Raw genomic sequence first — 14,719 nt, forward strand, 5'->3', positions numbered from 1 at the left:
TTGTTTCATGCTTCCTTGTCGAGCTATGCATTGAGATTGATGCTGCCTGTCATTCCGCAATGGGGCTACTATGACAAGAGATAGGTCGAGTACATCGGCAAAGTGCTTCCACATGAACCTTCACAGCCATGTATAAGATTTACCAGTTGATTTCTTCATAGAAGGATTCATGGCCGCGTGGTAGACCGTTTTCAAGTGTGGATGAAAAATACCACCGTGAAATAAGGCCATCAACACTTAGAATGGGCTTCGTCGAAAAGGAATTTCGCAGGGTTCGGGGTAATTCATCAAGTCATACCTATGACTATAGCATCTTTTTCTGCTCTAGCTTTCATATTCAGATTCCATGACAGCTTAGAATCCAGAAAAATGCCCATATACTTTGCTTTATAAGAGAGTCTAAGTTTATCTTAATTGATGCAAGACAATGGGAAGTGTGGGATTTTATACCTTCTGGATAATAGCACCAGTTCCGTTTTCCTAGAACTTATACTAAGACCACTGTTAGTATTATACAAACTATGTTTTCTAAAAGAGTTTTGAAGTAACAGGGAACAAGGCGTTAGTAAAGGGTTAATGGCGAGTGTTGGATCTTATCATTCGAGAAGTTAACATTTTTCTTATTTAATGCACCCTTACTCATTCTAGAGAAAATCTTTCTCCTTGCCAGCATCTTCCCAATGGAATATAATAATTGTCCATTTAAGTTAAATATTTACAAACACTATTTCCCCAAAAACCTCTCTATATCATAACATCGACTTCAAGTTTAACATCCACAAACATTACTCCCTCTTTCCTCGTACTCATATCCTTATTTCGTTTTATCACTTTCCCTTATTCTGTAGAGTTTGGTTCATATTCATGATATAGAACCAACTTTCTCGAATTTTTCTGTTTAGTCGGAAGCTAAATGCCTTTGATACAGAAAAACTTAATCTTTCGAAGACACGAAGCATTTCGTATAATGTACGACATTTGTGGTATATTTATGTCATGTATTATTAAAAAACCAAAAACAATTGCATCGAACTAAAAGAATGTAATACTCAAAACTTCACTTACCTGAGGACACATTTTGCATTGATATTTGCGACCTGTGCCTCCACCGCCACCACCGCCGGAACCACCTAGAGAAGAACCAATTTTTGTGGCATTAATGGGTTGAGGAACAACAAGAAGGGCAGCGGCAGAGGCGGAACTATGATGACCAACATGATTACCATGATGACCACCACCGGCAGAACTCAAAACACTGCCTCCTAAATAGACAAAGATAAACAACAATTAGATAATGTTCTATTAAGAATATCTTTTAAGACAACTTATTAAGAGTAAAAGAAGAAGTATTAGAGCAACAATTGGGGGTACAACATATAACTTCTTATAGCTCTTTACTTTAAGAGTACTTTTAACGAGCAGTAGGTCTCATAATGGGCCTAGAAAATGTTGTTAGAAGTTTAATAAACTATATCCTAAACTATATCTAAACTCTTTGAAATCGTATTTCAAGTAGTGGCTCTTGTTTCTTTAACTTACCTTGTGGTGTTACAGCATGATGTTCCAAACGATTGTCGTCTATGAAATGACCTAAAAGTAAAAATGAAAACATGTTTTTAATAGATTTTCTTCTTTTTTTTCTAAACTCATACATGTTTAATGCAACAATTAATAATGATGTTACTTGTTTAAGTTTTAGTGAATTTAGTTAGTGACTGAAGAAAGGAAAAAAACAATAAAATACTAAATAAATATAAATCACATGAAGCTTCTAAGACAAGTGAGTAGTAGTAAGTAACGATTCCTAAAGAGTTGCAGCAGATCGTATAAACATTAAAGTGTGTCAGAAATATAACTTATAGTTATAGTTATACAAACGTTTGATCAAAGATACAGATAAATGGTGGCGCCACCTATTGAGCGCCCATGTATGGTTTGTGTAACAATTTTCAAATACAACACTACCTAACTCTTGATATTTGTCCACTGGAACATTTGTCTGTCTGTCTGTCCGCGCAGTTTGTCTTTTTATGGTCTTTTGCCAGCTTGACTAAGTTTATGTCGGCATCTTTTTACTGGACCGTTGCAAACTTCTTCATAGATACCATTGCCAGCATTGATTGGTTGTGGCGGTGGTGGTGGCGATGGTGTATCTTAAGTCTCAATGCCAAAAAATTACTCAAAAGCTGACACGTCTTGTACGTGCATCGGCCAATTCGTTTCATCTGATTGCTTGGTGTTTTAATTAAACTTACTAAAATTATAGATTAGTTATGGTTTTACAATCGATATTTGATTGACAGCTGGAATGTGCCTGTAATCGTTTTCTTTTGCAGTTTTACTACTCTGCTCTGCTTTTATATAATGGAATTTCTTGTTGTTTGTTTGAATATCCATTGAGTTGAAGCAAACATTTGCCATTATTATGAAATAATTGTCAGTGCAAATGTGGCAAGGTAAAGCTGTTCCGTTGTCATCAATTCTGTCTAGACATTAAAGAATTAATAATTAATGCTAAAATTTTCTAAATTTTACTTTAGATTTTCTCTAAACGATTGCAAAAGGATAGCTTCCAAGTATAACTAACCAGAGATTTTCCTTGTTATTCGCTTTTTTGTCTGTTAAAGTTCTTTAGGGGTCTGTTTTCTTTACTACACTGCTGCCTTGTATCTCAGGGATATAATTAAGCTGTTAATGGGATACAACTTTGTTCTTCACTAAATATATTAACAATATAGAACTATTCGATAAGATATATTAATGCTTAAGCTAGAGAATATTTTGTTGTCAACAAACTACAAATGCAATCCGTTAGCTAATTCTATAGCTCTCTGTAACCAATTATGATTTACTGGCTATAACTTGTTAGGAAATACAATCCTTGAGGTGTACGCTTGGGGTTTTGCGGGCTACCTACCGGTTACAGCCTCAATATTATTATGAAATACGGATTATGGCTTTGCTACCCAGGATCAAGATATAATTAAGTCTACTTAGATCAACTCGAAGTAGTTAACCTGACAAACGCAAAACCATTCGACGCAACAAAAGCTGAATTAAAATTGCGGGTGAGAGAATCTCATATGGCCTCATGAAATAATGAAACGGTAGGTAGAAATACTCAGATCCTATGGGGCGAGTATGATGAGAGCAAGACGAGAAATCTCCTCAAAATGAGCATGTCCGTGGTTAGTATGATGGTACGTATTCTGAGTGGACACACAGGATTACGAGCACATCTATACAAAATTGGACGTACGGATTCAGAGAAATGTAGAGCATGTGTAGAGGTCAATAACATTTTGGAGCACTTTCTTTGCCACTGATTGGACAATTCTTAGGAATTATGTCCAGGAAACTGAGTTTCTGAATATTGAAAAATAATGCATTCAGTGAATTTTTTCATAAAAAGGAGCGCACAACAGGCCCGATAGTGTCCTAGGTGCATTTCTTTGGATTTGATATAGTATACATCCTCCTATCAACCTAACCTAGATCAACGAACTGAACACAGAAAATTAAATTTTAAACACATTCATCGAAATTGACTCGATGTTTTACCGCAAAATTGTGTTCAGCGATTAGGCTAATTTTGGACTTATGAAGGCATATGGAGTGAAGTTAATCTAGAACAGACCCAGACACTCCATTACATGCAGAAAATTCACCGTTGGGTACGGTTTATGGCTCGTGGCATAAACGCACCTTATTTCTTCAAAAATTATAACGGAGCCCGAATTACCGTCCATGATTTCTTTAATTTTGACAATATGGATGACATTGATTCGGTCGATGTGTTATTTCAACAGGATAATACATACAACGTACCATACGATGACCGTAACCATCTGTATGCTGAAATCAAAACTTGTCTCCAAAGTCGTGCCATTTGAAACTTTTCGATTGTTTCCTTTGAATCCACTTTATGCCGATAAACTAACAATAAATGACACAATAAGTTTCATTTTATTCATGACATAAGGCCGAGAATGCTTAAAAAACAAGTCGCAACTGAACATTCGGAATGACCTTTGTCAAGAACAGCTCCGGTAGCTACATATATGACCGAAATTACTTTCAAATTTTTACCATTATTCAGTTCTCTTGTCCATATTTTAAATTTAGCCCTCGTTGACTTGAACGATTTTGCATTTCCTCACTTTTACTTGCTCGAATTCTCTTCCCTTTAAAGCAAGTACATTCGCTCTTACGTTGCCGAATATTCTCGAGTGGCCTGTTATATGATATGATGTAAAGCCTACCTCAGGACAATGTATTCGGTAAATGTTTTCTTACCTCTTTAAGGTTATATCTTATCACCTGATATAGACCTAGGTTGGCGCCATATTTCTACCAATCCTGGTTACACATTTCGTTAATGCATGGACTTCTGCCGGGAAGTTAGTATTGTGATTAGCTATTAAATTTCTGTTTCGTACCACCCCCGGGAGCATGTTACCTTGATGACCCCTCCCATCTTGGTGTTATTATAAGCCTGGGTAAAAGAGGTGCTACCAGTATATTTAGTCTGATCAAATGTATCCTCTGTAGTTTGGTTGCTCGGCTTTGAGATTAAGGAATGCACTGTGGTAAGTTTTTAGATGATGAGAATTTTCTTGGGAAATGAGCATTCCTCATAACATCAATATGGTTTGATGTTCTATTTACTCTGAACTAGTTATTGCCCTTTCCTTGTCGGGTTATATATGATGATACATGTCTCATGATACCTGTCATTTCTCAAGGGGTCTACTATGGCAAGAGATTAGATAGCTCTAGTACTTGAGCTAAGTGATTGTACTTGGACCGGCAGAAACATGTAGAAAGGGGCGGTGGTGAGTCGTGAAAGAAGCTAAGTACGAGTAAAAGTTGTTACACCAAAAGTTTTCGGATAAATGACGAAATTTAGATTTTATCGCCATTGTTGAAAGTAATTGTTGAGAGTTGACCACATAAAATACCACTTGAACCACTTCTAGCTAAACACAGTGGGGCAGAATCAACATTTTTTATAAATATGGACTTCTAAACGGATGGTCCGATCGGAATAAAATTTAACATGGGCGTATAGTTTATGTTTTGAAGATGCTGAAGAGGAAGCAAAAATCTCAAAAATTTTGTTGTCTAACTTACAACGAAAAAAAAAAATCGTTTTGATTCTGCACCACTGTGCATTAAATGGTAGTTTAGTTTTGCACTTTACCGCTTTAAACGATGTTGTCCACTACATAGGTGCATCCTTTGATAGCAAACTATATACACTGGCGGTATGCATTGACATCGAAGGCGCCTTCAATAACATGCACACTGATACTCTTATCCAATCCCTAGACCAGTTTAATTTTGACCGAATGCTCCGTAACTGGATCAACCACATGCTAAGGAACAGATGGATAAGCTGCGAGATGTACGATATAACTATCAGGAAAAAGGTATTTCGCGGTATACCATAGGGTGGTATTTTACTCTGGGTTACCACGATTAATAGCCTCCTAAGGACACTAACCGAGAAAGGACTTAGACCTGTCTGCTATGCAGACGATGTCGTAATACTTTTAAAGGGAAAGGATCCAAATTACTTATGTAGAAGAGCTGAGGAGGCTCTGATTACGGCCTTGAGCTGGGCTCAACCTAAATGTTAACCCGCAAAAACGGAAATCTGTCTTTTCACAAGAAAGACGAAAATTTCTACGTTTACTGAACCTTTCTTCCTGGGCAAGAAGATACCATTGACAGACAAAGTTAAGTACTTAGAGGATAGGATCAACAAGACACATCGGTGCTGGGCGAATTATATGCATGAATTGGGGTCTTAGTCCTAATATGACAAATTGACTTTATATAAGTGTAATTAGACCTTCAATAATCTAGTGAACTGCTATAGACAAAAAGTGCAATATCAAACTACTACAAGGAGTTCAGCGTACATGCTGCTTGGGTATAAGTGGTGCCATGTGTACTACTTCAACCAAGGCTCTGGAAACGTTGCTAGATATTCCACCCATTGAAACATATTTAAGATATGAGGCGGCGCTTACAGCCGAACGGCTCTTTACTTTAGGCGAACTGGCCAAAAGTGGTTATAGGACACGTCATCAATGTATACTGGACACATTGGAAGGTTATACACAATCATCGGACGTGCCTGATCGTATACCAGACACAGAATATTTGGGAAACTTTGAAACGCTGATCCCAGATAGAATGTTTTAGTCCAGCGGAATATTAGAGCAAAAAACCATTAGGAATCTGTTGTTACACGAATGCCTCTAAATTGGGGGACAAAGTGGGGCTGGGGCTCAATATTGAAGACCCCGAAACAGATATAAACCACCGTTTACCAAATCATAACACAAGCTTCCAGGCAGAAGTACGAGCAATAACGGAATGCGTAAATTGGATTAGAATAAATATGGCGCCCACAGCGCTTAATATATTTACCGACAGCAGGAAGGCAATTAGGGCAATATCAGGCGATAGAACTAAATCTAAGACCGTATTGGATTGTAAGAAAGCTTTAACTGACTACTCTCTCAGAGGTAAGGTTCACATCATATGGGTACCAGCCCACTCGGGAGTAGTCGGTAACGAAAGGGCGAATGTAATAGCTTTAAAGGGAAGGGAGCACGAGGCAGTTAACCTGACAAACGCAAAACCATTCGACGCAACAAAAGCTGAACTAAAAATATGGATGAGAGAATCCCATAAGGCCTCTTGGAATAATGAAACAGTGGGTAGAACCACGAAGATCCTATGGGGTGACCCTGATGAGAGCAAGACGAAAAATCTCCTCAAAATGAGCAAGTCTAAAGTTAGTATGATGGTACATATTCTGAGTGGACACACAGGATTACGTGCACATCTCAGCAAAATTGGACGTTCGGATTCAGACGAATGTAGAGCATGTGGAGAGGACAGTGAAACTCTGGAGCACTTTCTTTGCCACTGCCAGGCATTCGTGGAAGTTAGATCCAAGTATCTTGGAAGTGATGTTATTCCGGAAATAACATTCCTGACTAACACTGATTGGAAGATTCTTAGGAATTACGTTCAGGAAACTGAGTTTCTGAACATTGAAAAATAATTCATTCAGTTCCCTTTTTTTCCATGATAAGGAGCGCACAACAGGCCCGATAGTGGCCTAGGTGTATTTCTTTGGATTTGATGTAGTATACATCCTCCTATCAACCTACCTACCTAGTTTTGCACTTCTTGGTTTTGACCATTTGAAACCCTATGCTCTAACCCATAATTCTTGACTTTATTAGAAGAAAGTTGTCTGTCAGACTTGATGAATATTCTTTCAATAGTTTCAAACTTCAATATGTATGTTTATCGTTTTATTTTTAGATATTTTGATCTCCAATAAACAACAAATAAAGTTAATTGTTAAAACAATGGAATTTGAAAACAAATACAAAATGTATTTACATTTGTGAAGCTGATAACAATATATTTTATAATATGAAGTATTTTGTGAAATAATGACTCATAAAAAGCCATTGTTTTATTATTAAAATATCACAAAATTTTATTTGTTATTTTTTTTTAAATAATGACACTTAACCTCTTATCGAACGGCATCAAATTTACTTGTTTTAAGAACTTAATATACAAATAAAATCTCACAATGATAGGAAAACAAAAATGTTAACAAAAAACCTAGATAATATACTAAGTAAAGCTTTAACTAAAATATATATAAATACAGGAATTATATTGTGGTTAAATTAAATTAAACGAGACATGCAACAACATCGTTACAACGTTGTTTAACATAAATTCCCAACAAAAGACTCTCACACACACACACACACAATGACATTTACACAGAGTGTGGCAAAGAAAATGCAAACTACAGCCTGAGACTACATCCAGCTACAGGACACAATTTTCATTTAAGAAACACATATTCTTTAGTTGCTGCATAATGACAGCCAATACTGCCAAGACCTCCCTGCTGGCACAAAAGAATTTTTACCTCTCTACAGTTTAGTTTAGTTTGTTTATCTTTTGTTTTGTTTTTGTTTTCAGTTGAGCTTGTTAAATTTAGTTTAAGATTTTTCAAAAGATTAAATCACAGATACAAACTCTCTTCGTAGTGCATTTTTTTGTTCTTCCAAATTCTTTAAGTTCTTGCTGGAGTAGTTGTTTTTTTTTTTCAACTTTGTTAGTTGTTTTAAAGATGATATCAGTGTTAAACACAATGACTTGGAGGGGGAATATATACATACATATGAACATACCTAACAACTAAATGCATCCACTCACAACATACTGATACATTTCAGCATGAGATGTGCTAAAGATTAGACCCAAAGTATCGATAAAATAAACAGTTAAGAATCTTTAAGAGATTTTTTTGTGTCTCTTGTATTGAGATTGCATGTAAGTTAATCAATTAATTATAGTATTAATAGAAGAATATTGTGTTGAATATAAATTACCTTTTTGCAGATTATTATGATGATCATTCATTTTGGCCTAAAAAGAGAAATAACAAATATTAAATTACTTCATTAAATCCGAAATTGTATTAATTTGTTTGAAAAATTAACATTTGTAGTATTTAAACAAGTAAGAAATTATAGTTGGGCGAGGCCGACCATATAATACCCTACACCAGTTATAAAAATAAACTGTGATTTAGTTTTTATAATAAAGCATTTAAGTGGAATTGTACCTTGCCTTAGATATCCTTAAGCTATTTATTGTTGAATAAAATTGTGGACATTTAAGCTATATTTTGAAGAGGACTTGGTATAGGAGCTAGGGTAAATTGAAGCCCTATAATTATAGAATTCATGAGGGTTATCAAGGCTAGTAAAGAAATTGGTTTTGCAGCTTTCTTTTGTGATGCGTATATATTAAACATAATTATGAACTTAAAAACCCTATTCGGCTTTTTGTATGGGGGCTAAGTGAAATAATGGACCAATGTAAACCATTTTCAATGGGCTTCGTCTATGGTACAATAGACGATCAAAGTTTGATTACAAGGTTTACAAGCCCTATTCGGGGGTTCAGTTGTACGGGGGCTAGATTAAATAATAAACCGATCTTAACCATTTTCAATAGACTTTGTCCCTGAGATAATAGAAGATCATGTACCAAATTTTATTGAATTATCCTCAAAATTGTGAGCTGTAGTACGGACATAGCTAAATCGACTCAGAAAATGATTCTAAGCCGATTGGTATACTTTATATAATACCAATATTATTGTGCGTTACAAACATGAGCACAAACCCAATATACCCTCCTCACAAAAGTGGTGAGGGGTAAAATAACAAGAAATAACTGGTTTTCGCTACGAAACTGAACTGAAACATCAAATTCCAAACATAAATCGGGGTTAATGATTCGATATAAGTTTGAAAACTTTCTGGTGATTAAGATTAAAGCTTTTACACAAGTTTTTGGTATCATTTGAAAACATTATAACTTGGGGATTAAACTTTAATAGGTATATAATATAACGGATCTTTTATTAGAACAACATTTACGAAAAAGTTCAAAAATCATAATATAGATTTTTTAAATCAAATATAAAATTTGAATTAATGTAAAATTTAAACGAATGAAGATATCGTAACAAACTTTTGGACATATGTATATAGATCCAAGTCTTTCTAAAATAATGTCATTACCACTTTTTTCTTTTTCTATACACAAATACCGAAATTCCTAAAGCGGATAATATGTGTTCAAAAAATTTGTTTTTTGACGCTATTTACCGTGTTGTAGTAAAAATACTTTGTATATATTTAAGAAACATATTTGACTATATAAATTTAGGATCGTTGTGAGGATCGGTGCTTTGAGTTTTTAAAATTTTTTATTCAAATCATAATATTTATTTCAAAACTGACCAAGTTTAGATAGAGTTGGTGGGGGCAATGCTCGCTTAAATGAGCCAAGTTTAATTTCATACGTTTCTATATTAAGTTCTCTTTTCGGATAATATAAAATTTGTATAAAGTCCTGAAGAAAATTTGTTTCTATAGAAAAAATAGAGTATTTTTTATACATTGCAACTTTGAATGCGTCTCACTTTTATAGTGACAAAATAACTGTTGAAATGTTTTCTTTAGTTTTTTTTTTAGAATTTTGTCAGAAAACTATGAGATATTTTTAAAAAAATTTGCGGTCCTCCTTAGGCCCGGCACATTAAAGAAACTAAAAATAGATCGGGAAAATTTAAGAACAAAAAAAACTAAACCTAAATATCTTTTAAAGCAAAAGAGCAAAGCATTTTTTTGTAGATCTTCTCAAGGAATAGTTATATTTTTAATTTCAGCTCATTCCAATCAAAACTGGATTTTTGGCGATTTCAAAAAATATAAATACTTTGAGGGGCTACCCACTGACCCCCAATTCCCACCTCGATTACCCGCAACTGTCAATCAACTTGCATCCCCCAGACATGTTTCCTTGATGAAAGACCCCTATCTTGGAGTATTGCAGTCCCAGGGTAAAGAGTTGCTACTAGTACCTCTAGTCTGCCTGGATTGGTTTAATATGGGGTTTAACCATGGAACCACATAATCTGGTACTACGGGTGGCCAGTTGCCCGCAGGACTTGCTGGTGAGTTGGTTGAGGTTCGTTCGGGATCCACGTAGTGGCTGTACACTTGACACCAACTCTTTTCCAACGCTTAGTTTCACAGTCACTGCTCTGTTGATTATCTGTTGTCTCGGTAATAGCACCGAATTTATCTTGAATTACAGACTTTACCGATTATAATTCTTTTTACCAAAATTTTCTATAAACCCAAATTCGCGGGAAGGGTAGGTTGCGGTTAAAAGACTGATGCAACAGATATGAAATGCGTTGATATTAATAGTATATGATACAGGATGAATGTAGGGGTATACGGGCCTTGCCAACCCGAGTAAGTGTGTCGGATGTTGTTCTCTTATGAGTGTATTGGATTAATGGGAAGTGATCTGGATTGAATGGTGATGGATGAAAGGTATCTTATACTAGTGATACCATTGAATTTTTCTTCCTTGTCCAGAGTAAACTCTGTTCATACCAGAATTACCACAGTGTGCCACTGTGATTAAGAACATAGTCTCGGCTTACTTTATGGATTCGTATCGTCTACCGGTTACGTCTTTAGGTGCTGTTGCCGAATCACCAAAGGCCATCCCATCTGCGTGGTTATAAACGGAAATTATGTTTTTGCATCTCGGAAGTTAAACAACAGGACATCAATGGTCAGAGATTAGATAGCTCAAGTACTCGAGCAAAGTGCACGTTTTATATTCAGTCTAGATCAAAATGTATTTAAAATTTTCGATACCAACTTTCATCCCAAAATAATAGCATACGAAATATTTTGACCCATTATTGAGTTACCGTTACGATTACTTTCAGGGAATGCTTACTAACATGCTTCACTTCATTAACACCCACCAAATAAACTTTTTAGAGCTATTTTAAAAATATTTAAAAATTTTTCTAAATTATATTAAACAATAGTTTAAATACTTTAAACATTCAATAAACTAATTGAAAAAAAATATTAAAAATAGCAAATTCCATTATTACTACACCTCAAAAGGCATTTAAGTACTCAATTTTCCAACAAATCCATTAAATTTCTATTACTTTAACAATTGGCGGAAAAAAATGCACACAGATTTATATGTGTATGTATACAGCTGTTTGTATTTAATCTAATACAATCAAAACATAAAGGATATAGGTTAAAATTCAGTTATTTGAGAAGAAAAAAAAAATGTTAGAAAAAATAGCGCATATTTTTTCAGTTTGTTTTCTATATGAAATCAATTCTAACAAATTCCAACTAACCAGCCGAAGCCAAATATTATAAAAAAAATATAAAAAAATCAACAACAACAAAATAATAAAAATAAAATAGAAAACATGGACATGACCTAGGTTTATATATTGTTAGAATAAAATCTAAAAAAAAAATCATATAAACTTAGAAAAAAAAAATAACAACGACACAATAAGAAAAAAATCATATAGAAAAAATCATTTGGAAAAAAACTTTATATAAAAAAAGTCGCTGGAATTCCCCCTGTTGGTGGCTGCTTTTTCGTCCTCTTGCAAAAAAAAAAGGAAGCAAGAAAAAACTAGACGTAGTACGTTTTTTGTTTCTTTTAAATGTTTAAGTCGTTTTTTTTCTGTCTGTATCATTTGTCCGAGCTTTTTTCTTTGTTTGTTTGAGAATCTTTTTTTTCGAAAAACTGTAAAAAATCTTGAAACATATAAAAAATGTATAAGAGAAAAAAATATGTAGCAGAAAAAAGAAAACAGCAATAAAATTCTATAAATAGAAGTAGACGATGAAGGATGAAAGAAAGGACTCCTTGTTTTGTGGTTATAATATTATGATGACATACTACTACGTTCAGTGGTTTTGAGCGGAATAATATAATACTTATAAAATATCTTATTAATTAATACATATTATTGTTTGGAAATTTTTTAAATTACAAAAAAAGCTATTTTTTAAATAATATAAAACTAAAAATTTTGTAATTAGAACTTAACTATTTGACAACGTCTTCAGAACATCCTCATACAGCGAAGCCCCTTATACAGTTCACTGAGGTTGAGGAGTGAGGCAAGATTGTGTTACCATGCTCTTTAACCTGATATTAGAGTCCATTATTGTGAAAACTAAGGCTGAGCCGATGGTTTGGATTATGTAGATGTTATATACGTGATATATACGATTATCGGAATACAATCAAAAATCAGCATCGGTATAGCAGTACGGATTTAACACTGTTGAAACCCAAGTCTTGCGCTTCTTTGAAATCTGTCATATCTTACTGACGTCAATGCCTATTCACATAAGAATTACCTTACTGACGTCAACGATTTTTCATATCAGAATAGCCGCCTCCAACTTTGCTAGTTATGCTACCCTAAGCATCGTGGTCGATGGAGTCCAAATTCCGACCGTGCACCACCCAAAAATCACATTTGATAGCCTCTTTACTTCCTCAGCTTACGCCACTGCAATCACGCACAAGTTGAAAAGTAGAAACAAGGACCTCAAAGCGCTAGCCGGCAGCACTTGGGGTATGAATAAAGAAACCTTGTTAGCTACATATAAAACGATTGGTCGGTCAGTGGATAATTATGCTGCTCCAGTATGGTCAACTTCGCTCAGTGATACCCAGTGGAGAAACATTCATTGCTGCCAAAACGCCACCCTAAGGACTGTAATGGGCTGCTTACAAATTACCTCGGAACATCACCTGCACGAGGATACTAAGCTCCTCCCAGTCAAGGAACACAACGTCATGTTGACTAAACAGTTCCTCCTGGGATGTCATCGGAGGAGTCATCCCAACTTGAACATCACACAGTTGGATACTCCCCCGAGGCATGTCAGGAAGAATCTTCGTATATACGAGAAAAACATATACAAATATGTGCAGGATCCATTGGATCAGACCTCGTATACGGCAGCTTTGAACGACATTCATAGAGACGCCATAAATTCCGCGGTAGCAGGATACCGCATGAATGTCGTACTTGGAGGTCGCCCACCGCCCATAGCAGACACGGAAGAAAACCTGACGCGGAAAACAAGAGTAGTTCTGGCACAACTTCGATGTCCTGCATGTGGTCAGGGTCCCCATGACACCCACCACATATTCAACTGCCCAGCCAACCCTACTTCGCTCCGTCCAATGGATTTATGAACGCATCCAGTTGAAGTTGAAGTAACCCAATTTTTAGGCCTGGACATTGATGTAGAACTCCCCAACTAGATTATTGTATAGTTTTAGCTATTACAACAACAACAACAATCCTCAGGATGTCTCAGCAGTTTGGCAAAAAGTCAATTCAGTAATTTACACTAACGTCTAACTACCATGTTGGCTCTAATTCTCCTTTCATCATGGAAGTACAGTCATCACTTTAGTTCCCCTTTTGTGAAAAAGAGCGGAAACTTTCCCTAAATAAACTAGAAAGTAGATACTTAAGAGAAAAGCTGTGTTGACATTCCCTGGAATAGTTTTCTTACTGTCTCTTTTGAATCTATGGAGTGACGATTAACTATATATATATGTATCTCGTAAAACTAGCACATGATAAAATATCTAATCAGCTGGACAGTTTGTGGCTAGGGGTAATCCTAAATGTTAGGTTAAATAGTTACTTCCGGCTGTCCACCCGAACTGCAGGGGTAACTAACGGAATGTCTTGGCTACAGATAAGATAACTTCTATACAATCTACTATCAAATGAACTCTTTTTGTCTGTCAGTCCGGAGGTAATGGATTCGATCCCTACTAGATAATCTAGTAAAGGAGCGCACAACGGGCCTGATATTGATCTAAGTGTATTTTTTGATATCTTTCAAACTAAATTGTCCATAAACTATAGCCGTAAACCTAAGCTCATAAGTTGCTAAGTGGTAAACCAGTGCCATAATCGAGAAGAAAAGCTAATCTTATAAAAATCAACCAAAGGCGAATGAAGATCATGTCATTAATGTATATTTAGTGGACATCAGATGTATCCGATCGCCAGAGCAAAACTTCCAGTACGAATAGAATATTTGAACAAGTGTAATAGTCTATGCTATATGAGCAGGTCAAAACAGGAAGATGGAACAGACATGGGGCATTATGTTAAAATCCCAAAATCGAGATCTAATCGACCAAAGTTGAATGTTGATCATGTCATTAATTTATAGTGGACATGTCCGATCGCCAG

At 35.4% G+C, this 14,719-nt stretch overlaps 1 protein-coding gene across 1 annotated transcript in view; it reads right to left on the reverse strand.

Annotated features, from left to right (window-relative positions):
- Positions 1-1,065: 1,065 nt before the first annotated feature.
- Positions 1,066-14,719, reverse strand: part of LOC119604896 (zinc finger protein rotund-like) — a gene marked incomplete at its 3' end in the record, with an annotated part of 62,180 nt that continues 48,526 nt past the window's right edge. Inside the window, exons 3-4 of the mRNA XM_037957794.1 lie at positions 1,540-1,590; positions 1,066-1,262 (exon numbers count right to left, since the gene is read on the reverse strand). Coding sequence (XP_037813722.1) covers positions 1,066-1,262; positions 1,540-1,590 — 248 coding nt within the window. The remainder of the gene's footprint in view (positions 1,263-1,539; positions 1,591-14,719) is intronic.

This window comes from Lucilia sericata, unplaced genomic scaffold (genome assembly GCF_015586225.1).
Source record: "Lucilia sericata isolate MDLA Ls3-8-SP2 unplaced genomic scaffold, ASM1558622v1 Contig000441F_arrow, whole genome shotgun sequence".
Classification (NCBI taxonomy): Eukaryota; Metazoa; Arthropoda; class Insecta; order Diptera; family Calliphoridae; genus Lucilia; species Lucilia sericata.